Raw genomic sequence first — 25,903 nt, forward strand, 5'->3', positions numbered from 1 at the left:
TTCTGCTGCAACTGTTGTACTGACAAGTGTGGGATCTGCTGCAAGACATAGTGCCTGTCTCCCCTGAGCACTAGGCCTCCCCACTCTCTTATTTATTCCTGTTCTGGACAAGGATCTTGGAATAAAATTGCTAGTTCTTTTATTTTCCAAACCAGAGTGTCTGTGTTCTTTCTTCCCGCCATGGGTCTATGCCTAGTTCTGGCTTCATATTGCAAGGGCCAGCGCTTGCTGGGCTGTGTCCCTGGAAAGCTTGGTGAAGCAAATTTATTTTCTGTTCTTCTTTCTGCACTTCAAAAGACCTGTAATTTATGTTACAACAGCAAGAAATCAAAGTTATAGTTGCCTCCCCTTGGATTTTTTTTTTTTTTTTTTTTTGTAGTACTAGAGACTGCACCTAGGGGCACTCTACCACTGAGCTAACCGCCCAATGCTTTTTTTTTCTTTATTTTAACTTATTTTTATTTTGAGGCAGGGTCTCACTAAATTGCCCAGGGTCATCTAGATTTGGGATCCTCTTTGCCTCAGCCTTCTGAGTGGCTGGGATTATAGGCCTATACCACCATGCCCAGGTCCTCAAAGTCTTCCTAAAAAATCAGGGATCACAAACTGATGCCTAAAAAAGTTTCTCAGAGCATGTTCTGTATGTTCTCAGAGTATGTCCTCAGTATGTTCTAGGCATTCTTTCTAGGGCTCCACAAGGTGGAAAGAACTAAGATGTTATTTGCCATTTTACTCTCATATGTGTACAGTGAAGTTTTTTCAAGGCTCTGTGACATGGTGATATCATTATTCTGATGGCTGATGGATTGTGTCCTTATGTATCTGATGCTTTAAAATTACCCAGTTTCGCTGGGTGTGGTGGCGCACGCTTGTAATCCCAGCATTCAGGAGCCTGAGACCTGGAGGATCGCGGTTCGCGGACAGCCTCAGCTACTTAGTGAGGCCCTTTGCAACTCAGTGAGACCTGGTTTCAAAATAAAGAATAAAAAATAGGGCAGGGGGTGTAGCTCAGAGGTCGAATGCCCCAGGTTCCATCCCCAGACCCGCAAAAAAATAAATAAATAAAATTACCCATTTTTATATCTAATACATTAAGCAACTATGGATGGAACCTACAAAAACTTAAAAACTCTTTGAAAAGACTGTAATACTAGCCACGCACAGTGGCACATGCCTGTAATCCCAGTACTTAGGAGAGTGAGACAAGAAGATTGCAGGTTTAAGGCCAGTCTCAGCAATTTAGCATGACCCTCAGCAACTTTGTGAGACCCTGTTTCAAAATAAAAAATAAAAAGGGTTGGGGAGTGTAGCTTAGAGGTTCAATCCACAGTTAAAAAAAAAAAAAGCAAGCTAAGTATGGTAGTGAATGCCTATAGTCCCAGTACTTGGGAGGCTGAAACAGGAGAATCACAGGTTTGAGGATAGCCTCAGCAAGTAGTGAGACTCTGTTTCTAAATAAACTAGTGGGGGTATAGTTTGGAGGCAGAATGCTCCTGAAGTAGAATTCCCAGTGCCAAAAAAAAAAAAAAAACCCACATACTTTTAATTATTATTATAATTTTTTGCGATACTGGGGATTGAACCTAGGGCATTCTACCTCTGAGCTACACCTCCAATCCTTTTTTTTTTTAATTCTTTATTTTGAAACAGGGTCTCACTAAATTGCAGAGGGCCTCAATAAGTAGCTAAGGCTGGCCATGGACCTATGATCCTCCTTTCTCAGCCTCCCAAGTATTGGAATTACAAACATGCACTACTGTGCCCAGCTTCCAACTATTTTTTAAAATCCACATTCTATGAACCAAATTAAAACCAAGTAGGAGCCAGGTTAGGCCTGTATACCACCAGCTTTTGCCTTCTGCCTTAGAAACCACGGGAGTCTCGTCTAAGAGGCGGTGAAGGGATAATGGACCCCCCTGAAAGCCTAAGGTCTTGTAATTTCCAGCCCCCAGCAGAAAATAGGACACTTCCAGAAAGTGTAAGAATGTACAATAACCTCCACCCCATGGCCTACTTCTTCCCCCTCCCCTCCAGAGTTCTCTTCTCCACCTTGTCAAGGCTGTGGCAGGATACCCCAGAAGGAGAGTAGAAATAGAAAAGAGCATCTTCCTCCCCTGGAGGGTCCAACGTCATAGCAGTCAACAACTCCATGTCCTTGGGGAGCGTGCGACCTTTTGGTCCCCATATCGCCTGGTTTCCTGATTTGCTCAACTCAGTAAAAGATCCTTTCTTTTTTACTCAAACCCCTCTCTGGGAGTTTCTATTGGCCTATGTTGGAGACAAAGACCCAGACCCCTGGGTCAAACAAAGAGAGGACCTTGCAGGGAGGGCTTGGCTGGCTGTTAGCTGCAGACACGGCCAACTTCACCCCTCGTAGACTCTGGTACATCTGGCTGTCGAGCTACTCAGCCAAGGCAAGGGGTGTGGAATTATTTTTAAACTGTCCACTCCTCCTAATGACAAGAGAGAGTAGGAAGCCTGACATTATTCATTCCATGGATTGACCTCATACGCTTTCATTTTACAACTTAATTCTCCGAGGCGCTCTTAGCGATGTGGAAGATGTGAAGCAGAGGCATTCAAGCTTCAGCATGCATCGAGGGATGTTCTGAATCAGCCCTGGAGTTCCTCATTCAGCAGCTGTGGGCTGGGTCCCCGCCCCTAGAACTTGCATTACTAACAAGCTCCCAGGCAAGCGATGGTGCTGGCCCAAGGTCATACCTTGGTGCAAAGTTTCCAGCCCTGACTGACAGCAGCAGGTGCCTCTGGGTTGGACGGAGCCCTGGCCCCCACTCATGAGAACATTAAGGGAAGGGGGTGCCTAAGAGCTTCGTTTTGTCTGAAAATAAATTTTCCTTAGTCTGCATTCTACTTTAGAAAAAACACTAGGTAATAACTAAAAATCAGGATATTTCACACACATAAATATAATCCTATTATGCACTGAACTGTGTTTCCTGCCAACATTTATATACTGAAGTCCTAACCTCTAGCACTTCAGAATATGACAAGGTGACCTTAGTTGAAATTAGGGTGTTTTTGTTTGTTGTGGTGGTGAGTTTTTTTTTGTTTTTGTTTTTGTTTTGTTTGTTTGGTTTTTTTTTTTTTTTTTTTTTTTTTTTTGGTGGTACTGGGGTTCCTGGAAGCCCTTCTATCTCCGGGCTACACTCCCAGACCTATTTTTACATTTTTATTTGGAAACAGGGTCTCCTAAGCCAGCGCACGCGGCTGGCTTCGAACCTGCGCGATCCTCCTGTCTCTGCCTCCCAAGCGCAGGGATTACAAGTGTGCGCCACCACGCCTGGCTTGTTTTGTTTTTTATATTGGGGATTGAACCAGAGGTATTCTACCTCCTAGTTTAACCTCCATTTCCTTTTATTTTTTGTTTTAAAGCAGGATCTCACTATGTTATTGTGAGTCTCACTACATTGCTGAAGCTGTCCTCAAATCTGTGATCCTCCTGTCTCAGACTCCCAAATACTGGTATTACAGGTATGCGCCGCCATGCCCAGCCTGAAGGTAGGGTCTCTGCTAGGGTAATCAAATTAAAGTGAGATTATGGTGGCTCCTAATACAATAGAACTGGTGTTCTTATAGAAAGGGGAAATTTTGACAAATACAAATAGGATGTCTAAGGACAGGGGCCCAGAACAGGTAGGTTCTTTCCTCCTAGCCCTCAAAAGGAGCCAACCGGCCAACATCTTGACTTTGGAATCTAAACCTCCAAAACTTAAAATCCAGAATATGAGACAATACATTCTGGGTTTTTTATTGTATTATTATTATTATTTTTATTTGTGTGTGTGTGTGTGTGTGTGTGTGTGTGTGTGTGTGTGTGTGGTGTACTGGGGGTAGAACCCAGAGGCCTTCTGCCTCCAGGCTATACTCCCATACCTATTTTTTTCTATTTTATTTGGAAACAGGGTCTCACTAAGTTGCTGAGAGCCTCACTAAGTAACTGAGGCTGGCTTCGAACCTGCGCGGTCCTCCTGTCTCAGCCTCCCAAGCGCAGGGATTATAAGCGTGCGCCATCACGCCCGGCCATTCTGGGTTTTTTTTAAACAACTCTGTGATAGTTTGTTACAGCAGCCCAAGCAAACTAATACACCTGCTTTCTCAAAATCTCAGCTGGCTTGGCAGCACTGGCAGTTGGAAGAACTTATTCTCTGGTTCCGGGCCCCCTCTCCCAGCCCCTCACTCTCAATGACTCCACCTGCATCCTCTGGATCTGCAGTGCAGTTAGCAGGCTGTTGGTGAGAAGCACAAGCCCCTGCATTCTTTCCCTAGGAACAATTCTCAGTGTCTGCTCAGAGAGGATATGGAGTTCCAGCCACACAGGCCCCAGCCCCAACCTGGCTACTGCTGATGGAAGGCAGGCAGTGACGGAGGAGTGCCCCAGGCTCTTAGTGTTCTCCCCCAAAGCCCAGGCACCAGGCCCTTCTCTTCTCCAGGACCCAGGAGTTCAAGCCCCACCTCACTTTCAATGGGCCATTGTCCCCAGCTGGGAAAGGCACGGGCAGAGTCTTACATCATGAAGCCCGAGGTGGGGGTGGGACTCCTCCAGCCTTCCCCAACTCCTCACTCTGCTCCCAGTCAGGGATTTCCCCTGGGAAAAAGGGAGAAAGGACCCTTCCCCACTCCCCAGTGCTTTGGCCACCACCGGGGAATAGAACTGCTGGAGTCCAGCCACCGCCACACTTAATCACACTACCTCCAGCATGGCTGCCCACCTATCCAAGAAGGTCATGACCAAAGGGAGGGACTGAGGATCCATGCCAGGATACTCATGAGCTCAGAGAGCCAGCACAGCCTCTGTGCACCGGACAGGCAGGTTCCCACCCAAACCCTTCCCTTTGAGAGCTCCGGGCTCAGTGGGTAGCCCAGAATGAGGCTGCACATCTGCATCCCCTGAAGGTGCTGAGCCCCACGGAAGGAAAGGACAGCAATTACTAGAGGGGAAAGCCAGGGGCGTGGCAGGCAGCTATAACCCCAATACTTGGGAGGCCGAAACGCGAGGATCCCAGATTCGAGACTAGCCTCGGCAACTTTGAAAGACTTCAGCAACGTAGTGAGACCCTGTTTCAAAACAAAAACTAAAGCTGGTGTGGTGGCACACACCTGTAATCCTAGTATTTGGGAAGGGGGAGATATGGAAACAGAAAGATCGCAGGTTCAAAGCCAGCCTCAGCAATTTAGTGAGACCCTATTTCAAACTAAAAAATAAAATAGGGCTGGGGGCGTAAACCAGAGGTAGAACGCCTCAAGTTCAATTCTCAGTAACACATGTGCACATGTGTGTGCACACACATACACACACACACACACACACACAGAAAAAGAGCTGGAGATGTAGTTTGGAGGTAGAATGCCCCTGGGTTAAATCCCCAGTACAAAAAAAAAAAAAAAAAAAAAAAAAAAAAAGGCAGGTAGGTGGATAGATGGGGACAGCTTTCCAGGAAGATGGAACAACAAACGGAAAGGCACTGAGGGCACAGGGGCCACGGCGTATTTGAGGAACACATTTGTCCACCCACTCTTTAATGGCAAGCAGGGACAGATTCAGAACAGTGCAGCACCCTTGTCCTGCAGCTCTCGATCCCATGAGAGGAGGCAGGTGATGCATAAGGCCATTTCCGACAGCAAGAGGAGCCGAGAAGCAGCGGGGCATGGTGGCACATGCCTGGAATCCCAGCACTTGGGAGGCTGAGGCGGGAGGAGCGCAGGTTCACTGCCGGCCTCAGCAACTTAGTGAAACTCTATTTCAAACTAAAAATAAAAAAGGCTGGGGATGTAACTCAGAAGTAGAATGCCCCTGGCTTCAGTTCTCTCTCTCTCTCTCTCTCTCTCTCTCTCTCTCTCTCTCTCTCTCTCTCACACACACACACACACACACACACACACGAGCACACGAGCACACACACATGAAGAAGAAATGGACCAAGAGAAATGAGGGAGGTGACCAGTCAAGCAAGGCCTCCTCTGCTGTCCAGGGTCACACCTACTGTTGCCATCAACTTGCAGAGGACAATGCTTTCTGCTCCTCAGCCTGTGACTTCCAGAGGTTAGCCCCCCCCCCAGAGACCCAGAATTGGGGTGCACAGTGATGGAGGGAGGAGGAGCAAGGCAGCCCCCATCCCCTTGGGGAAGGAGCTAGTAGAACCCAGGCGTCAGGCTGCCCAGTCCCAGCCCTGTGGTGACAAGGGCCCCTTTGTGCCCCTCCCCCGGGGGCAGGGAGGAGCTGGGCCCTGGAGGCAGGCGGCCCCTGGCACCCAGGGGGAGGGAGGGGCTGGCAAGTGGGGGCCTAGACCCTGGGAGGCCAGGGGCCTGCAGGAGCTGGGCCGGCGGAGCAGAGGGCGCAGGAGTCAGAGCATCCAAGTGAGTGCGGTGGTGGAGAGGCCGGGGCTGGGGAGGTGGAGAGGACCAGCCGGGAGGGCCTGAGCATGTGCAAGACGAGGGCCGTGCCAACTGCCACCATTAAGGACAGGGCCGGAGTTGCCTGCTTTGGGAATGGGGCTGGGGCCAGGGCTGTGGTAGGACAGTGACGGGCTCCTCAGCCTGCCTCCTGGCTGCAAGTTCTAGGGTAGCAACTTCCCTGGGGCTCCCAGGTTTGCAACAGATGAGGCTGCAGTGAGCTGGGGCTGACAAAGAACGGAAGGACGACACCTGCAAGTGGTAATAGTCTGGGCAGGGGTGAGGGCAGCGGGCTGGGAAAGAGCCGGGTCTCCTGCTCAGCTGCGCAGCAGGTGTGTGTGGTGTGTGGGTGAGGGCGCGTATGAACACCCTGTGTACCGGTTTATATCGGTGCTTCCCCAAGGTTTCCATTACACCCCCTCCCAAACTGCTTGTGTATTTTTTCCTGTGCCTACTCCTCCCTTGGAAATTTAGTACTAAGTATACGCTATCTATATGTTAATGTGATGTGGCTATTTATTTATTTATTTATTTTGTGGTACTTGGGGTTGAACCTAGGCGCATTCAACCTCTGAGCTACATCCCAGTCCCCCGTTTTAGCCTTTTGTTTTAAAACAAGGTCTCACTAGGTTGCTGACAGTCTCGCTGAATTGCTGACGCAATTCAAACCTGTGCTCCTCCTGTCTCAGCCTCCCAAGTACTGGAATCTGCAGGTGTCTCTCTACCACCAAGCCCGGATGCTGTCCTTTAGAGATCTAATATTGTTTGGGTTCCTACCACAAGATCAGTGCCTGCTCCCATTGTAAATGCACGGTGTACTTGCTAACCTGGCACGTCTGCCCTGGCTGTGTGGCTGGTCCTTACCCGGGCCTGTCTCCTGTACCTTCTTGTCACAGGTCCAAAGGCCACAGCTGCCACACGCCCTCTGGCATGTGTGTGGGTGCACCATCCATCCTTACACCTCGGTGTACATGTGCAGGTCCTGCAAGGTGTGTGTGTGTCTGAACGCCATGGCCACATCTGCCTGGGTGTGCAGGCAATGCGCGGAAGGCAGGTGGCCCAGGGAGCTGGGAGACGGTGTGAGCACCGCCACATCTGTGCGGACACGGAGGCTCTAAGCACTTCATGTCCTCCGGAGTCTCTATCGTCCGAGGCTGCTCCTTCCGCTGTCACATTTCAAACCAGCATTCACATGTGTCTGTGTCCGTGGGAAGAGGGCAGCACGGGCTAGGAAAAGCAGCCACTTAGAAATCCTGGCTCCCACCCCGAGGCGACCCACAGAGCAGCTGGGTGCCAGGGCCCACTTCTCCTGGGACCTCCGGGCCCTGCTTGGAGCCCAGTGAGGGCAGCGGGACTCCTCTGACTCCCCACCTACCCCAGGACACCCGGGAGGAGGCGACCGTATGCAGGGAACAGGGCTCTTTTGTACTGGGCCCTGGCCTCTGATGAGGGTGGGGACAGCAGGGCCCGCCACGGGGTGGGAGAGGGCGGCAGGAATTCACGTGGCATGTTGGGAATGCTGATGGTGTGAAACACGGTCATTGATGGGCTGGGTCACCGACTGCCACCCTCAGGCCTCAGCAGTGGGACATCTGCTCCTGTGCCCCACTCACACACCCCTGCCGCTCCCCACTCTCCCCACAGTTCTCCCACAGCCGGATGGGGGACGCCTGGGAGCAGCCTTGAGGCTGGTGGGACGGTCTGAGCGTTCACAGGCAGAAGAGATCACGTGAGTGACACGCTGCGGGGAGCGGCGGGTCCTCCGGCCCACCCCAGCACCTGTTGGTTCTCGTTCCAGGTTGCTGACTGGCAGATCCAAGTGGAACCAGGAGATATTCCCAACTCAGGGAGGCTGAGGTAAGGGCCCCTGGTCCTGCCCTGGCGCTGTGGTGGCTTCTGGGATGGTGCTGAAGATCACTGACAGCCCATCACTACCACTCAGAGACAGGGGCAGCTTGGCCACTAAGACTACAGACTAGTGTTGTGTCCGCAGGCCAGTTACTTACTATCTCTGGACTTCAGCTATAAAATGAGGATAACAATTCACCCATCCCAGTCAGGAGCTTATATAGAGGAAGGCACTGAGGCCTGCAGTGTGGCTGGTGTCATGCAAGTGTCTGTCATTACAAATAGCAGCAGCAGCTCCCCTCCGAAGGGCCTGAGGCTTTCTGGACCCTCCACCTTTCTCTGGCCTGTAACCTCCCCTCCCTCCGCAGCTCTGGCTGGCTCATTCACCTCACAAGATGATATTCCTCACGGCGCTGCCCCTGTTCTGGATTATGATTTCCGGTAAAGGTTGGGGAAGGGGTGCCAGGGATCCTGAGCCCGGATTCCGGGTCCTCCAGGCCGGTGGCAGGAGGCGGCAGCTGGCGGGGTTGGTGGGTGGGAGGTGTCCCTGAGTCTCGGTGCCCCCCACAGCCTCTCGCGGGGGTCACTGGAGCGCCTGGATGCCGTCTTCCATCTCTGCCTTCGAGGGCACATGCGTCTCCATCCCCTGCCGCTTCGACTTCCCGGATGAGCTGCGGCCCGCGGTGGTGCATGGCGTCTGGTACTTCAATAGCCCCTACCCCAAGAACTACCCGCCAGTGGTCTTCAAGTCCCGCACCCAGGTCGTCCACGAGAGCTTCCAGGGCCGCAGCCGCCTGCTGGGAGACCTGGGCCTGCGCAACTGCACGCTGCTGCTCAGCACCCTCAGCCCCGAGCTGGGCGGCAAGTACTACTTCCGCGGGGATCTGGGCGGCTACAACCAGTACACCTTCTCAGAGCACAGCGTGCTGGACGTTATCAGTGAGTCCCACCCCTTTCACCTCACCCCTCTCACCGGGTCTGGGTGGCAGATCCCGGGGAGGCCCCCTTAGCTGGGGGTGCAAGCCTCGGTGTCCACGCGGACTGCACAGGTGACAGAAATGAGAAAAGCAGGGCCCTGCATGGTCTGGCTGCTCTCAGAGGAAAATGATTGTTTTTACTCTTCTAGAAACATCTGGAGCTAAAGGCAGCGGTGTGTGTGTGGGGGGCAGGGACAAGGTGTCTGGGTCCTGGGCTTTTGCTGGGTGGTCTTGGGCGAGTTGTTTAACCTCCCTGGGCCTCTCCTTTTCTGTAAAATGGACACACAGAGGTGGTGGCAGCTCTTCCAACCGTCGAGTGAAGAGCTAGGGAGAGTTCCAAGCTCCACCTGGTACATGGCACCCAGCTCTAGCAAGGAGATGCAGGGCCATTGCTGCCAGACCTTTTGAATTTTCAAGAGAAATCAGAATTGTGGATTTGTCTCTGTAATCTCCAAATTCTTAAGTATTGGCTGCTGATTTGAATACTGGACTAGGGTTGCAGCTCAGTGGTAGAGCACTTGCCTAGCATGTGTGAGGCCCTAGGTTCAATCCTTAGAACCACAAAATATTAATAACAATGACAACAACAAAATGATAAGCTGAGCGTGGTGGTGCCCACTTGGAATCCCAGAACTTGGGAGGCTGAGACAGGAAGATCGCAGGAAGAACCTGCATCAGCTACTTAGGCCTTCAGCAACTTAGTGAGACCCTGTTTCAAAATAAGGAATAAAAAATAGGTTGGGAATGTACCTTAGAGGTAGAATGTCCCTGGATCAGTCCCCAGTACAACAACAACAATCCTAATTCTGAGCAGGGTGCACTGACACATACTTGTAATTTCAGTATTTGGAAGGCTGAGACAGGAAGATGGCAAGTTTGAAGCTAGCTTAGTGAGACCTCTAACTTAGTAAAACCTTGTCTCAAAATAAAAAATAAAAAGGGCTGAGGATATATCTCAGAAATAGAGCACCCAGAGTTCAATCTCCAGTAACAGCCAGGGGTGGTGGTGCACACTGTTAATCCCAGCATTCAGGAGGTGGAGACTGGAGGATTGCCAGTTCGCAGACAGTCTCAACTACTTAGTGAAGCCCTTTGCAACTCAGTGAGACCCTGTTTCAAAAATAAAAAGACAAAAAAATAGGGCTGGGGCTATCGCTTGGAGGTACAAGGCCCCTGGGTTCCATCCCCAGTTAGGTTTTAGAAAAAAGAAAAAAAAAAACCTCCAGTAACACACCCACCCACACCCCCCCCACACACACACACAGCACGCTCTATTTCTGAGATATAGCCTCAGCCCTTTTTATTTTTTATTGAGACAAGGTTTTACTAAGTTAGAGGTCTCACTAAGCTAGCTTCAAACTAACCCTAATTGTGTGTGTATGTGTGTGTGTGTGTGGTACTGGGGGTGGAACCCAGGGGCTTTTCTACCTCTGGGCTACACTCCCAGACCTATTTTATACTTTATTTGGAAACAGGGTCTCACTAAGTTGCTGAGAGCCTCACTAAGTAACTGAGGCTGGCTGTGAACCTGTGCCATCCTCCTGTCTCAGCCTCTCAAGAGCTGGGATTACAACTGCACCATCACGCCCGGCCACATACAATTTTTAAAAAATTCTATAGGTCAAATCAAATGCAGCTATGACCAGATTAGGATAGAGGTTAGGGTTAGGGTTGGGGTCAGGGTAGAGGTTAAGTTTAGGAATAAGATTGGGGTTGGGGTTAGGGTTAGAGTTAAGGTAGGGGTTAGTGTTAAGGTTAGGGTTAGAGGTGGGATTATGGTTAGAATTAAGAACAGGGCCAGGTGGGGTTAGGGTAGAGGTTAGAGTTAGCATAAGGGTTAGGTTTGGAATCAGGGTAGGTGTTAAGCTTGAGGTCTGGTTTAAGGTAGGGTGTAGGGTTAGGGTTGGTGTTCGGGTTAGGGTTAGGGTTGGGATCAGGGTAGGTGTTCGGGTTAGAGTTAAGTTTGGGGTTAGGTTTATGGTTATGGTGAGCATTAGGGTTATTTAGTGGTTCATGGTAGGGTTAAGGTTTGGGTTGGGGTTAGGATTAGGGTTAGTTTTAGTGTTGAGATTAGGACTGTGCTTAGTTTTAGGGTTAAGGTTGGGTAGCATTCATGTTAGTTTAGGGGTTATTGTTAGGATTACCATTAGGGTAGGGTTTATGATTAGTTTAGGGTTAGACTTGGGTTTAGGCTTAGGTTTATGGTGGAGGTTAGGGCTAAGGCTCGGGTTAGTTTCTACATTAGGGTTAGGATTAGGGTAGGGGTCACGATTGGTGTTGGGTTTGGGTAGGGTCACAGGATAGTGTTTAGCGTTAATATTAGGGTTATGTTTAGGGTTACATTAGGGGTTAGGGTTGAGGTTGCAGTTAGGGTAGGTATTAGGGTTAGGGTTGTGTTTATTGTTTGCCTTAGGGTTAAGGTTAGGGTAGAGATTTGGATTAGTTTAAGAGTTAGGTTTTAGATTAGGTTTAGGTTTAGGATAGGGGTTAGGGTTAACATTGGGTTGGGGTTAGGGTTAGGGATTCATTTGGGGTTAGTGTTAGGGTCAGGTTTGAGGTCTAGTTTAGTGTTGGCATTTGGGTTAGATTTAGGATTATGTTCTTGGTCATTTTTAGGTAAGATTTAGGGTTCGATTTAGGTTTAGTGTTATGGCTCTGGTTAGTTTCAGTTAGGGTTATGGTTGGGGTTAGTGTTAGGGTTAGTGTCAGGTTTAGGGTTCGGGTTATTGTTTCTCAAGGTTATTGTTATGGTATGGGTCAGGGTTAGGTTGGGTTTAGTGTTAGGGTTTGTGTAGGGGTTAGGCTTAGGGATAAGGTTATGTTTAGTGTTAGGGTTGGGTTAGGGTTAGGCTAGAGGTTTGGGTTAAGGTTGGAGTCAGGATTAGGTTTAGGGTTAGGGTAGGAGTAGGTTTGGGGTGGGAGTTATGATCAGGGTCAGGTTGGGGATCAGGGTTAGGGTTGAAGTGAGGGTTAGCATTAGGGTTAGCATTAGGGTTATGGTCAGAGTCTGGGTTAGAACTGGGATCAGAGTTAGGGTAGATGTTAGATTTAGGGTTAGGGGCTAGGGTAAGGTTAAGTTTGGGTAGGCAATACAGTTAGGGTTAGGGTAGTGGTTAGGATTAGGGTTAGAATTGGGGTTAGTGCCAGGTTAGGGTTATGGTTAGGATTGGTGGTTAGGTTTAAGGTTACTGCCATGGTTTTTGTTGTCGTCTGGTTTGGATTCAGCGGTAACATTAGAGTTAGGTTGGTTTTAGGATTATTGTTAGAGTTCAATTTGTGGTTAGAGATTTAGAGTTTTAGGTTTGTGATGGGGCTACAGTTAGAATATTGGTTAGGATTAGGTTGGGATTGAGGCTGAGGGAGTTATGTTTGTGGCAGGTTTAGGGTTAGGGTAGAGGTTAGGGTTTGGTTTAGGGTATGGGTTAGTCTAGGGGTAGGATTAGGAATATTAGAGTAGGGTTAGGGTTAGGGTGAGTTTTAGGATTAGAGTAGGGTTCAGGGTTGGGTTAGGGTTAATGTTTGCATTAAATTCTAGTGTGCCGGGCGTGGTGGCACATGCTTGTAATCCCTGTGCTTGGGAGGCAAAGACAGGAGGATCACACAGGTTCGAAGCCAGTCTCTCTGGCTTAAGAGACCCTGTTTCCAAATAAAAATTATAAAATATAGGTCTGGGAGTGTAGTCCGGAGGTAGAAGGGTTTCCAGGAACCCCAGTACCACCACCACACACCAAAAAAATCAAGTTTAGGGTTAGGGCATTGGTTAATGTTCAGGTTAGTGCAGAGGTAGGATTAGGATTAAGGTTGAGGTATGGTTATCATTAGAGTGGGTATTAGGTTTAGGGTTAGGTTATTGTTTAGGATTGAGTAGGGTTACTTTTTGGTTTAGGTCAGGGTTAGGTTTAGGATGTGGGTTATTGTTAAGGTTAGTGTAAGAGCAGGATTAAGATCAGGGTAGCAGTAATTTTGGAGTTGGATTGGTGTTAGGGTTATCTTAGAGGTTATTTTTGGATTAGGGTTAATGTTTGGGTAAGGGCAGGTTTAGGTTTAGGGTAGGTGTTAGGGTTAGTTTTAGGATAGGAGTAGGGTTAGGGTTAGGGTAGGGGTTAATGTTTGGGTTAGAGTAGATTTTAGGTTTAGGGTTAGGGTTTCAGTAGGATTTTGAATTAGAGACACTTGTGGGTAGGGGTTAGGTAGGGTTGAATGCTAAATTTGGGTAGGGTTAGGGATTGTGTTCAAGTAGGTTTTACATTTGGGTCCAGGGTTTGGGTAGGGATTGGATTGGGGTTAGTGTGTGGGTAGGGGTTAGGATTAGGAAAGGGTTTAAGGCTAGGTTTTGGGTAGGAGTTAGGGTTATGGTTATGGTTGGGTTGGGGTTAGATTCCGAGTAGACTTAGGGTTAGGGTTTAGGTAGGATTTAGCATTAGGGTTAGGGTTTTGTTTAGGTTAGGGTTAGGATAGTTATTAGTGTTGGGGTTAGGGTTAGAATTAGGGTTCCAGTATTGGTTAGGTTGAAGGTTATTTTGTTTCTTGTGGTTAGGTTTAGGGTTAGGGTTAGGTTAGGGTTCTGCTTAGTTTTATTATTAGGGTTAGAGTTAGTGTTAAGGTTGGATTTAGTTTCAGAGTTTGGGTAGGGTTTAGGGTTAGGTTTTGGTAGGGGCTAGGTTTAGGTTTTGTTTTAGGGTTGGGTTAGGTTTAGGGTAAAGGCTTAGGATTTAAGATTTATGTTTAGGATTTGAGTAAATGTTAAATTATGGTAGTAGTTAGGTTTAGAATTAAGGTCTAGGTTTTGGTTTAGGTTAGGGTTAGGGTTAGTGTGTGGGTAGGCATTAGGTTTGGGGTTAGGGTTAGGGTAGGAGTTAGGATTTGGTTTGGATTTAGATTGTGTTGAAGGTTTTAATTGGAGTTAAGGTTTAGAGTTTTGGCAATTACAATAGAGTCCACTGCCCACTTTAGCCATTCCCAGTGTCTGAGTTCTGAAAGGCCCTACTGCTTGGTATCTTAGATCAGTTTTCCCATTGGGATGAGTTTTATATTGGAGTCAGACTATATCCTTGGGGATAGAAAGAGGCCACACAGTCAACACACACACACACACACACACACACACACAAAAGATAGTACCGAATACACATACTATATGACATACATAATGCACACACACAAACTACAAACAACTCTCACAGCACACATGTACTCTTACACACACACACACACACACACACAGCCCAGACACACACCCACACAGAACTCACATATACAGATGGGGGTGGGGGGTAAACTAAAGCAAACCCAGGAGAGAAGAATGGTTCCTTAGGGAATATGCTGTAGTGTCAACAACATGGATTACAGGATGGCAGGGTTTAAAATCCAGTTTACCCTGTGCTAGCTGTGGCCTCAGTTTCCTCATGTGCAAAGTGAACAAAATAATAGCAGCCCTTCCATCACTGCTGGAGGATAGGGTGAGTGAGCACAGGGAACGCAGACCCTGGCTTTGTCACCTGAGTTATGAGTGCACCCCGAGGGGCAGGTGGAGGGCTCTGTGTGAAGGGTGCCAGAGCAGGGAAAGCTGTAAGTGTTTCCATATCCGGGGGGATGAAACACCCGGAAAGGAGGTGGACAGGGTGGGGTGCCCACAGGCCCGTGCTGCCTTCTCCACCCTCTTGTCCGCCTCACGCAGACTCCCCCAACATCGTGGTCCCCCCGGAGGTGGTGGCAGGCAGGGAAGTGGAGGTCAGCTGCATGGTGCCCGACAACTGCCCAGAGCTGCGCCCTGAGCTGAGCTGGCTGGGCCACGAGGAGCTGGGGGAGCCCACGGTGCTGGGTCGGCTGCGCGAGGACGAGGGCACCTGGGTGCAGGTGTCGCTGCTACACTTCGTGCCCACCAGGGAGGCCAACGGCCACAGGCTGGGCTGCCAGGCGGCCTTCCCCAACACCACCCTGCAGTTCGAGGGCTACGCCAGCCTGGATGTCAAGTGTGAGTCTGGGGGCGGGGCCTGTCCGGGGCGGGGCCTGACCAAGGTGGGGCTATCGGGGGCGGAGCCTGTGGGCGGGACCGTCAGGGTGGGGCCTGTCCGGGGGCGGGGCTTCTCGGGGTGGGTCCTAGGCAGGGCTGGGCTGTCCGGGGTGGGGTTGTCAAGAGCAGGTCTGGCGGGGCGGGGCGGGGCCTGGCCTGGGGCGGAGCCAGGTCTGCCATACCCAGCCCTGAGTAGCCACGGTGTCCTGGCCTCAGACCCCCCGGTGATTGTGGAGATGAACTCTTCGGTGGAGGCCATCGAAGGCTCTCATGTCAGCCTGCTCTGTGGGGCTGACAGCAACCCACCGCCGCTGCTGACCTGGATGCGGGACGGGACCGTGCTCCGGGAGGCAGTGGCCGAGAGCCTGTACCTGGAGCTGGAGGAGGTGACCCCGGGGGAAGACGGCGTGTACGCCTGCCTGGCAGAGAACCCGTTCGGACAGGACAACCGCACAGTGGATCTCAGTGTCATGTGTGAGTCCCTGTGCGCCAGCATACTTCTGCAGGGGAGGGATGAGGGGAAGTCGGCCCTCTCAGCAGTCATGCAGCTGCTGAGGCCACCATGGAGAGGAGGCTGCAGGTCACGGTGTTGTTCCTTCCACAAGTATCTGTTCTGCACTGCTGTCACTCCAAGGACAAGATCAGAAGAGCCTGCCACCCAGGAGAGCCTGTTAAGTAGTTTTCTGGGGGTCACCCTGTCCGGCCTGGAGAGGGTCTGGGCCTGGCCCAGGAATCTGTTCTGTGCCTGTGGTGCTTGGGATGGAAAGCTTGTGCTCTACCGTTGAGTTCCCTGAACTACACTCCCAGCCCAGGAATCTGCATTTAAAATGTGCTCAGTTGTAGTTCCAATGGGACGGTTGAGATGATGCCAGGCCTCACCCAGACCCATTGGGTGAACATGTGCATTATGGGGCTGGGGCTAGGGCTAGGGGAGCTACCGGGATAAGATACTTAGCTATGAACCAAGCAGAGGCCATTCATTCATTAATTCATTCATTCATAAATTTTTGAGGCAAAATGCCCAGGACTGGGGATGATAATAAGGCCACTGCCAAGGTTCACTCAGCACTTCCTAAATGGTTTATGTGTATACTGTTCCCCGAGGGCACTCCTGCCTGCCGCCTGCCAGTGTGCCCAGAGCTTTCACTTACCAGTTACCACCTGTTTCCCCCTCCCACTCTTTGTTTTCTTCAGTAGCACTTGTCCTCATTTTGCTAATGTATTTTGTTTACTCATAGAGCATCCTCCTGCATGGCGTTGTTAAGCTAGAGTAGTGCAGGTCACTCTGCAGGTCCTCAGTGGATGCTGGGTGGTCACTCCTATGAAGCTGGGATCATTAGTAAGCTCATTTTCCAGATGAGAGACATGAGCACCCAAAACACACGGAGCCAGGAAGAAGAAGGTAGCACCAGGGTCTAAGGCCAGGCATTCTGCCTGCAGAGTGGCCATGGTAAACAGGACAGCAGGACTGGGGTTCCTGTGCCGTTGTGTGTGGGTGTACCAGCTTTGGGGCGTCAGGAGTCACATCTGGAGGTGAGAGTTGGCTGGTAGAAACTGTGGCACAGCTTGGTCTCTAACCTTGACCCCTCCCCGTCCTGCCCTGCAGATGCACCCTGGAAGCCGACTGTGAATGGGACAGTGGTTGCTGTGGAGGGGGAGACAGTGTCCATTCTGTGCACCACACAGAGCAATCCAGACCCTATTCTCACCATCTTCAAGGAGAAGCAGATCCTGGCCACGGTCATCTATGAGAGCCAGCTGCAGCTGGAGCTGCCGGCGGTCACACCAGAGGACGACGGAGAGTACTGGTGTGTGGCTGAGAACCAGTATGGCCAGAGGGCCACTGCCTTCAACCTGTCTGTGGAGTGTGAGTACCCCCACGCTGCTGCCAGCCCTCTCTCCCCATCCTGGTGATGGTGTTCAATGCGGGACACCTGGGTGCCTGGGAGGTGGCCATGCATCCCAGCCAGGGATGGGGATAGCAGAGGAAACTGAAGTCACCATGAGAAAATACAAATCCCATCTCAGAACAGTGTGTTCCCCTATCCTGGGTGGGCTTTTGACCAAGGACCCCTGGGGATCCTGTGGCTACTGTCCCTCTACATTAACAAAAATGGTAACTGATAACTAATTTGTGGAGCACTGCTACCACCGCACACAGCTGTGCGGCCCTGGGACGCCCTCACTTCATATTCACAGCATCCTCATAATGGGGGTTTGATTACTGTCTGTAGTTTACAGAGAAGGAAACTGAGGCCCCAGGGAGGTTTTGCTACTTGTTGAAGATGACACAGCTAGGAAAATGGCAGGATTTGAGATCCAGATCCAGGCGATCTGGCCCCACTCCTCTCTGTATTGTCCAGGGTTGACCTCATCCTGCGTATTTTCATCACAATACATTGACTGAGCAGTTGTCATGTGGCAAGGGCTGCGGGAGGTGGGGGCTAGAGCCAAGAAGACAGGAAGCATACTAACACTGTGGTGCAGCTAGAGAGATGGATTTGCATAAAAAGCTACTGTCTTGGAAATCAAATGCATCATTCCACTGCAAACCAGCACCTCCTGACCTCTCAGCACCCCTCGGCCCCAGGCCTGGCCACGGCTCCAGGCTGTGCCAGCTGGAATCTCACCTCCTCCATGTTTCCGCCTCCCTGCTTCCTCCTTGACCTTGTGCAGTCTTCAGAGTTCGTCTCTCAGGTCTCAGTGGACCCGCCACACAAGTGTGCTGGGATAGTGAGAGTCAGCACACAAAGCATCTGTGCAGCATCTGCTCCAGTGCTCAGGCTCAGTGCCCCGCACACAGCGGTGACCAGGACACAGTGGGTATGGATTGGCCTTGGAGTGTCATCTTGCATGGCTAAGCCATCGCCACCCACTCCTCTGCTGACCTGTAGTCCTGGGCGCCTTCCCTACCAGCATCTGCCCCTGACAGCTTCCACGTGACCATGACAGGTGGCCGGACAGCACCTTACTTTCTCCATCCATGCCATTGTGGGCCCAGCATCCCCTCTTCTGTGGCACCCATCCCCTGTAATGCCTCAAACTGGTGGTTCTGCTGGTGTTTTTAAAGTTATGATTGGTATTAGAGTCTGAATCCAGGGGCAGTCGACCTCTGGGCTATAGCCCTTGCCCTATTTTATTTTTTATCTTGAAACAAGGTCTTGCTAAGTTGTTGAGAGTCTTGCCAAATAGCCTAGACTGGCCTTGAACCTGCGCTCCTCCAGTCTCAGCCTTCCAAGCAATGGGATTGTAGGTGTGCCCCATGGTGTCCACTTCATCTCTGCATTTATTCCTAAGCTTTCTATGTGCTATGTATATTAGTTGTCATCCTCTTTTCCATTGACCTTTCCTTGTGACCCCAGGTTGGATATTTGTAATGAGTTCCTGCAGTTAAGGCTTTGCTCATGTTCTGCCTCTGCTAGGATGCTGCTGTCTCTCTGACTTCAGTACTCATGGCATTCTGGAGTCCCTTGATTGGGAAGGAGCATGACTCTCATTTGTACCAGGAACTCCGTCAGGTCCAGAGAAGCTGAGCGGCCTCACACAGCCAGTAGATGGCAGAGCTGGAGCTCTAACCAAGCCTTGCCAGCCCCAACCCCCCCCCTTTTTTTTCTTTTTTTCTTTTTTTTTTTTTTTTTGTGGTACTAGGGGTGGAACCCAGGGGCTTTTCTACCTCTGGGGTATACCCCTAGACCTATTTTTTATACTTTATTTGGAAACAGGGCCTCACTAAGTAGCTGAGGCTGGCTTCGAACCTGCGCGATCCTCCTGTCTCAGCCTCCCAAGTGCTGGGATTACAAGTGTGCGCCGCCACGCCTGGCCCCAAACCATTCTTTGCATCAACTTAGCATTGAACTAGGGTTTCATGGGTCTCCCAAGTTGCCTGTGAAACTGCAGAGATACTGAGAACATGCACAGGCAGTTGCTGTGTGGGCCTGAGGGGAAGGGTTTCAGAAAAGTTCAACCTCTGATAGTGGGGATTTATTGTTATCATCTCTGGCTGTGTTAATTGGTCAACATCACAGCAAGCATAGCCATGTTTGTCTAAACAGCACTTGGGGCTCATCACTTTTTATTTAGTAGACTTGGAAATGTATGCATTGAGACTCCAATTGAAATTGCTCCTGGTGCCGTTTATCTGCTCGCGTGACTTCCTGGCCCTTCACTCTAGTTACTGGCATATTCTTTTTGTCTGGAATTTGAAAATAGGTGGAGATACCAGACAAGGGTCTTTTGCTTGTCTATAAGTGAATCTGGTCAGAACTGAGAATCAGTGCTCTGTCCAGAGCAAGCAGAGGAAGGTGTCAACTCACTAGGAGGGATAAAGAACAGAGTTTAAAAAGCAGCTTTCAATGTTCTAATATAATTTTATATCTTGGAAAGTGAAAAAAGAAAATCTTAACACCATATTTGCAATAAAACAGTAGCAAAGCAAGCTCAACAAAATGAGCTTGGCTAGAAGGTGATGCTTGGTGCTGTCAGCGATGGGGAGTCCCGTGGGGGAGGGCAGGATTCAAGGGGACCTGAAGGAGGACATGGATGGCATCTGCAGGGTGGCCTGAAAGGGGAGAGCAGGGGCTGGCAGCTGTCTTGGTTGTGTTCAAGATGCCAGAGAGGAGGGGACCCAATGACTCAGCCCTTCTAAGTGTGGGAGACAGAGCAGAGACAGGGCAAGACCAGGTCTGAAGAGAAATCAGGGACCAGCCGTATCTCTATGAACCTGGGTGAGCGTAAGTGCTTGGGAGAAAACCCGAGCCAGGCAAGGAACGAGTGATGAGTAAAAACAGGTGGTTTCCATGGTGTCTGAGAAAGGCTGTCTCCCAAGTAGAGAGTTTCATACAGAAAGGGAGAGTCTGGCTGGTACCGACAGAGTGTTCCAGGTTGGAGGAAGAATACAGACTCAGGGGTGAGAAGGAGGCCCATGGCTCTGAGAAACAGCGAGGAGGCTCATGTGACTAGAACAAGGGTCAGGGCAGAGAGGAAGGTGCCAGGCAAGTGGGGCCTTGTAGATGGCCACCTTTAGATTTTCTTCTGAGTGGCCCAGGGAGATGCTGGAGGAGGTCCTGAGCCAGGGATGCTCTGATTTGTGCTGTGCAAAGTTAGAGATGGTGCTGAGGAGGAAACGCTGCACATCTCTGTGACATAGAGTTACATTCTGGTCCATATTGAGGCTAGAGTTGTCCTCAAAACAACAGCGGGGGCACCCCAAACCTTCCCATGTTGGGGCCGGTTGGGATTCCAAGAAAGAAGCTCAGAAGACCAGGGCGGTCATTCCAGAGCATAGAGCAGGGCTGTGGCTTTCCTCCACAGGGACAGTGAGAGAGGGACATTCTTCCTGGGGCTGTCCACGAGGAGAGGCCAGGATTGTGGTGTTTATAAGAGCATTTAAAGACTTGAGCTCCGGGCCAGGCCTGGGTATTTTCGGTGTTTTGGGGAACAGTCTAAACATCGTTATCAGTAGCTGGGAATGTTCAAGGCCCTGGCTTAGGTTCAGTCCTACAGGGGAAGCCTGTAGCCAGTGGGTCACAGAGCGGTCAAAGGGCTTCATCAGGACAAAAGAAAGAATCGAGGTGGAGGCTGGGGATCCCGCACCTAACTACCACCCCACCAGGGGCCACCCGGTCTTGCCATCTGACAAGGAGCCCCCAGGCCCAGTCCTGGCCGGCTCCAGCCCACTTAGTCTCACCCCTGCAGTTGCTCCCATGATCCTCCTGGAGTCACACTGCGCGGCAGCCCGTGACATGGTGCAGTGCCTGTGCGTGGTGAAGTCCAACCCGGAACCATCGGTGGCCTTCGAGCTACCGTCGCGCAACGTGACCGTGAATGAGACGGAGCGGGAGTTTGTGTACTCGGAGCGCAGCGGCCTCCTGCTTACCAGCATCCTCACGCTGCGGGGACAGGCGCAGGCCCCACCGCGGGTCATCTGCACTGCCAGGAACCTCTACGGCACCAAGAGCCTGGAGCTGCCCTTCCAGGGAACCCGTGAGTGTGCAGCCTTGGGCGGGAGCTCAGGAAGGAGGGAGCCCTCTTGGATCCAGGTGCAGCCCCCACCAAGGCCACTGACATGGCCGTAGATCCCCCCTGCAGCTGGCGCGGAGAGGCTGCCCTGAGTTTGTGTGCTTTCTGCGAGCCCCTTCTTGGGCCTTCCAGGAGCTAAAGCGATCTTGCATGGAGCCAGGAGACTCCACGCCAGGCAGTCAGTGCCAGGATGTGCCAGCTGTGTACCTATTTTGGCCATCACCCTAGTCTGTCTCCTGGGAAATGTCCCCTAGGAACAAGGCCTTCTCACCACCAGCGGGAGCCCTGAGGGCGCCTGGGTCTTCTCTGTCCACAGACCGACTGATGTGGGCCAAAATCGGGCCCGTGGGAGCCGTGGTTGCCTTTGCCATCCTGATTGCCATTGTCTGCTATATTACTCAGACACGCAGAAAGTGCGTACCTGCCAGGGCCGATATGGGGATGGGGAGTCTCCGAGGGCGGATGGGGTGCGGGTGCAGTAGGAGGCTGGGTGGGGAGGAGGGGAGCCCTGGGTGTGTGTGAGGGTGCCTTCTTCCCTGAGAATGTTCAGCTGGATGGAGGAGAGAGGGCTCCTGCCCCTGCTGGTCGGGGCGTACCAGGACCTGGCTGAGGGTTTTACACAGATTGTTCATGACCCAACTGCCCACTTTCTTTGCCCCAGCCTCCCTGCCCACAGCAAATCTCGCCTGCCCATCCTCGACGAGGGCAGGAACCCCAGCAACAGAGAAGGATGGGTGTATGCTTTATGTTAGAGAAGGGTGAGAGTCACTCTGGGTCCCTGGGGCCAAAGCCCTAAGGCAGACACAGATGCAGAAAGGGCAGGGAGAGGGAGCCCTGCCTGGGAGTCCCACTGGTGTGGATGTGTCCTGCTCTGCAGAAAGAACGTGACAGAGAGCCCCAGCTTCTCGGCAGGGGACAACCCCCACGTCTTGTATAGCAGTGACTTCCGCATCTCTGGGGCACCAGACAAGCATGAGGTAAGGGCCAGAGCCCTGTGGCTCGGGCTAGCCAGGGATCCAGATGCCAGGGACGCTGAGGCCTGGCTGGGCCTATGAGGCCAAGGGGTAGAGGGAGCGAGGAAGGAACCGGGGAGGGCTGGAGGCTGGCAAGGAGATGCCAGGCTGGGGGACCTCGGGGCAGGTAGGGCCCATGACAGCCCTTGCCCTGCCTGCCTGTGTCTGTGACTGCGTTTCCTTCTCCAATAGTCCAGAGAGGTCTCTACCTTGGAAAGTCACTAGAGCCCCAGGAGGTAGGTTCCGGGGCCGCAGTGTGCCTGCCTCTGGGCCCTCCGGGGACCTTGAGGTTGGTGTACGTGTGTGTGTGTGTCCTCGTCAGGTGTCCAAGATGGTCTCTGGTTCAGTCTGGCCCTGCCTGGCAACTCCAGCCCGTCGATTCTGTCCCCCTGCCATTCCCTGCTATCTGTGGCCGCTGTCCTGTGTGTGTCTGGATACCTGCCTGGTGGGGCTGGGATGGGAAGCACGGTGGGAAGCTGGAGTGGGATCCACAGGACCTCCTGGACCCAGGAGGGAGACCACAGTGACCAGGATGGGGCACCGACTGACTGCGCCAGGACTTGGCAAACGTGGATCTGACCAAGCACATTTCACCTTGAAAGGGGTTCTGGGTTGCACAGTATGAAGAGTGCTTCCTGGAGGAATGGAATATGCAGGCACATTTCAGGATCAAGCTGGGCATAGCAGCACATGCCTGTGACCTCAGTACTTGGGAGGTTGAGACAGGAGGTCACAGGTTTGAGGCCAGCCTCAACAATTTAGCATGACCATGTTTCAGAACATAAGTAAATAAATAAATAAGGCTGGGGGTGTAGCTTGGCGGTGGAGTCACCCTGGGTTCAATCCCCAGTGCTACAAAACAAACAGAAAAATTCAGGATCAGCAATGACAAGGTTGTGGTGGTGTGAGGGACACTGGCAAAGGCCCAGAGTTGTGATGAACTACACTGTGGGGCAGCCGGGGGTAGGAGGCAAACACTCTAGCCTTTGCTTTAGGAAAGGACGGAGAGAGGACCCCGCTAATGGACTGTTCCCCCTAGAGCGAGAGGCGCCTGGGATCGGAGCGGAGGCTGCTGGGCCTTCGGGGGGAACCCCCAGAGCTGGACCTGAGCTATTCCCACTCGGACCTGGGGAAACGGCCCACCAAGGACAGCTACACCCTGACAGAGGAGCTGGCCGAGTATGCTGAGATCCGCGTCAAGTGAGGAAGCCGGGCAGCCGCATGGCCGCCCACTCGCGACCCTCGCAGCCCCTCTGGCTGCGGCCCTTCCTCCTGAAGGCCGCGGGGCTGGGCAGGACAGGGAGGGGGCAGGTGATGGCGAGGTCCCGGGGGCTCTGCCCTCCCCTCCCTCCTAGCTGCCCCCTCCTTGCCAGCACCCCTGCACTATGGCTCCCTCTATCCTCCCTTTAACCTCATCTGTCTGGAAGGGAGCTCTGTCTATCCGTGTTATTTATTGTGACCCCCTCCTGGTCTCCTCCCACACTGGTCCCAGGACCTGTGCAAAAGGGCCATGGAATAAAGGCCCCGTGCCAAACGCCGGTCTGGACCCCGATGATCACTCCCCCTCCAGTGGCTGTGGGCTTGGTCTGGTCTGACTCTGGGTGGTTTCAGATGCTGTCATTACCACTGCTTCTGCTGCCAGGCCAACTAACAGTGCTGGGCTCACACCCGCAGTAGCTCTGGAAGAGACAGAGGCTGCCCCCCTTTTTTTGTGTGGTACTGGGGTTCCTGGAAGCCCTTCTACCTCCGGGCTACACTCCCAGACCTATTTTTTACATTTTCATTTTGGAAACAGGGTCTCCTAAACCAGCGCGCGCGGCTGGCTTCGAACCTGCGCGATCCTCCTGTCTCTGCCTCCCAAGTGCGGGGATTACAAGCGTGCGCCACCACGCCCGGCGAGGCTGCCCCTTCTAAAGGGCACAGCTCCTGCTTTGCTGCAGCCCCCACCGCGCCCTGTTGCCCTCCCCCCCGGCCGGCTTCGCTCTGACATTCCCTTCTAGCCTGCACAGATCAGGTGGGAACCACACTCCAGCGTTCCAGTGGCCCGCGTGGGTGTTCTGCCACCCTTCGCGTTCATGCTGCACTCCGTGGCTTCAGCCTCTCAGACAAAGGCCAGGCACCACTGAATCTGACCCCCTTTAGGAAGCTCAGGATATCTTGAGAAGGGACCCCCGGACAAAGCTGGGAAAGGTGACTCCTGGAACCCAGAGAAGCGCGGGGATTTTACAGGGTCCTAGAGCTAGGAAATGTCGTGGCCATGTTTTGGATGCAGTTCTTCTAGTTAACAGCATGGTTAACAGCTGTCAGGATTTAAGTGGTCAGACTCCCTGGTATAAGTAGTGTAAATGGCTGATATCTATTGAGTATTTACTATGCGCCACACGGTTCTACACTATTTACGTGAATTAATCTCCCTCTGCTCTCTAACAACTATGACAATATTTCCCCAAGTGCAGTGGCTAGTCACAACATCAGCACCTCCCGGGAACTTGCTAGAAAAGCAAATCCACAGGGCTGGGGGTGTAGTTCAGTGGTACAACATGCCTGGCATGTGAAGCCCTGGGCTTGATCCCCCACGCCACACACACGGAGGCAGATCCGCAGCTCTGCCCCAAACTGCAGGAATCTAACATTCTGGGGAGGGACCCACTCGGGAGGGAGGTGCCGCTGATGCTGACTAATGTTTCAGCCTTTCTCACTGTGACCAAAATATCTACCATGAATACCTGAGAGTAGGAAAAGTTTATTTTGGCTCATGGTTTCAGGCCAACGTTGGCCAGCTTTAGGTAAGGCAGAACATCATGGCTGGAAGGTGTGGTGAAGGAGAGCTGCTTAGCTCACAGAAGCCAGGAAGGAAGGAAGGAAGGAAGGAAGGAAGGAAGGAAGGAAGGAAGGAAGGAGAGAGAGAAATAGAGGGAGAGGGAGGGAGAGGGAGGGAGGGAGAGAGAGAGAGAGAGAGAGAGAGAGAGAGAGAGAGAGAGAGAGAGAGAGAGATCCCTTCCAGGGCACACTCCTAGTGACCTACTTCCTTCCACTGGGTCCTACCTCCCAGTAGTCCATCCAACTACCAATGGACAATCCATTTGATAGATTAATTCATTGATGAGATCACAGTCCTCATGATCCAACCATTACCTAAAAGCCTTACCTCAGGACATTGCTTCACCAAGAACACATGAGACTTTGGGGGACATTTCAGATACAAACACAATAAATTGCTAATACATAGAGAGGTTAAGTCATTTCCTCTGGGTCCCTCTGCCAGCACCCAGATTTGAACTCCTGGCCATACTCTTACCATGGTGTATCCTGTCATTTTGGTGAGGACCAACAGCAGTTTGTAAGGCCCTGCTGTGCTGAAGGAACAGTAATAATAAAGCTGTAGGGCCGGGTACCATGGTACACACCTATAATCCCAGTATGTGGGAGGCTGAGAAAGGAGAACTGCAGGTTCAAGGCCAGCCTCAGCAACTTGACGAGGCCCTTAGGAACTTAGCAAGACCCTGTCCCCCAAAAATATACAGGGCTGAGGGTGTAGTCTGGAAGCAGAACACTCCTGGGTTCAATCTCAAGAAAAGAAAAGAAAAAGAAAGAAAAAAAGAGAAGAAAATTTAGGAAGGGAG

The 25,903-nt window shown here is 51.7% G+C and overlaps 1 protein-coding gene across 3 annotated transcripts; it reads left to right on the forward strand.

Annotated features, from left to right (window-relative positions):
• Positions 1-8,654: 8,654 nt before the first annotated feature.
• Positions 8,655-23,484, forward strand: MAG (myelin associated glycoprotein; the record flags this gene model as incomplete). 3 transcript variants are annotated; one of them, XM_080703056.1, is made up of 10 exons in its annotated part: positions 8,655-8,700; positions 8,830-9,198; positions 14,914-14,966; positions 15,093-15,210; positions 15,466-15,723; positions 16,856-17,116; positions 20,944-21,231; positions 21,584-21,680; positions 22,145-22,244; positions 23,320-23,484. In XM_080703056.1, the coding sequence occupies 10 exons, from the start codon at positions 8,655-8,657 to the stop codon at positions 23,482-23,484; spliced, it is 1,755 nt and encodes a 584-aa protein (XP_080559182.1). The 3 variants fall into 3 exon arrangements, with proteins under 3 accessions (XP_080559182.1, XP_080559180.1, XP_080559181.1); XM_080703054.1 differs by having other exon boundaries at positions 14,914-15,210; XM_080703055.1 differs by lacking the exon at positions 23,320-23,484 and adding an exon at positions 22,473-22,505 and having other exon boundaries at positions 14,914-15,210.
• Positions 23,485-25,903: the final 2,419 nt, after the last annotated feature.

Source organism: Muscardinus avellanarius (genome assembly GCF_963383645.1).
Source record: "Muscardinus avellanarius genome assembly, chromosome: 10".
Taxonomy (NCBI): domain Eukaryota; kingdom Metazoa; phylum Chordata; class Mammalia; order Rodentia; family Gliridae; genus Muscardinus; species Muscardinus avellanarius.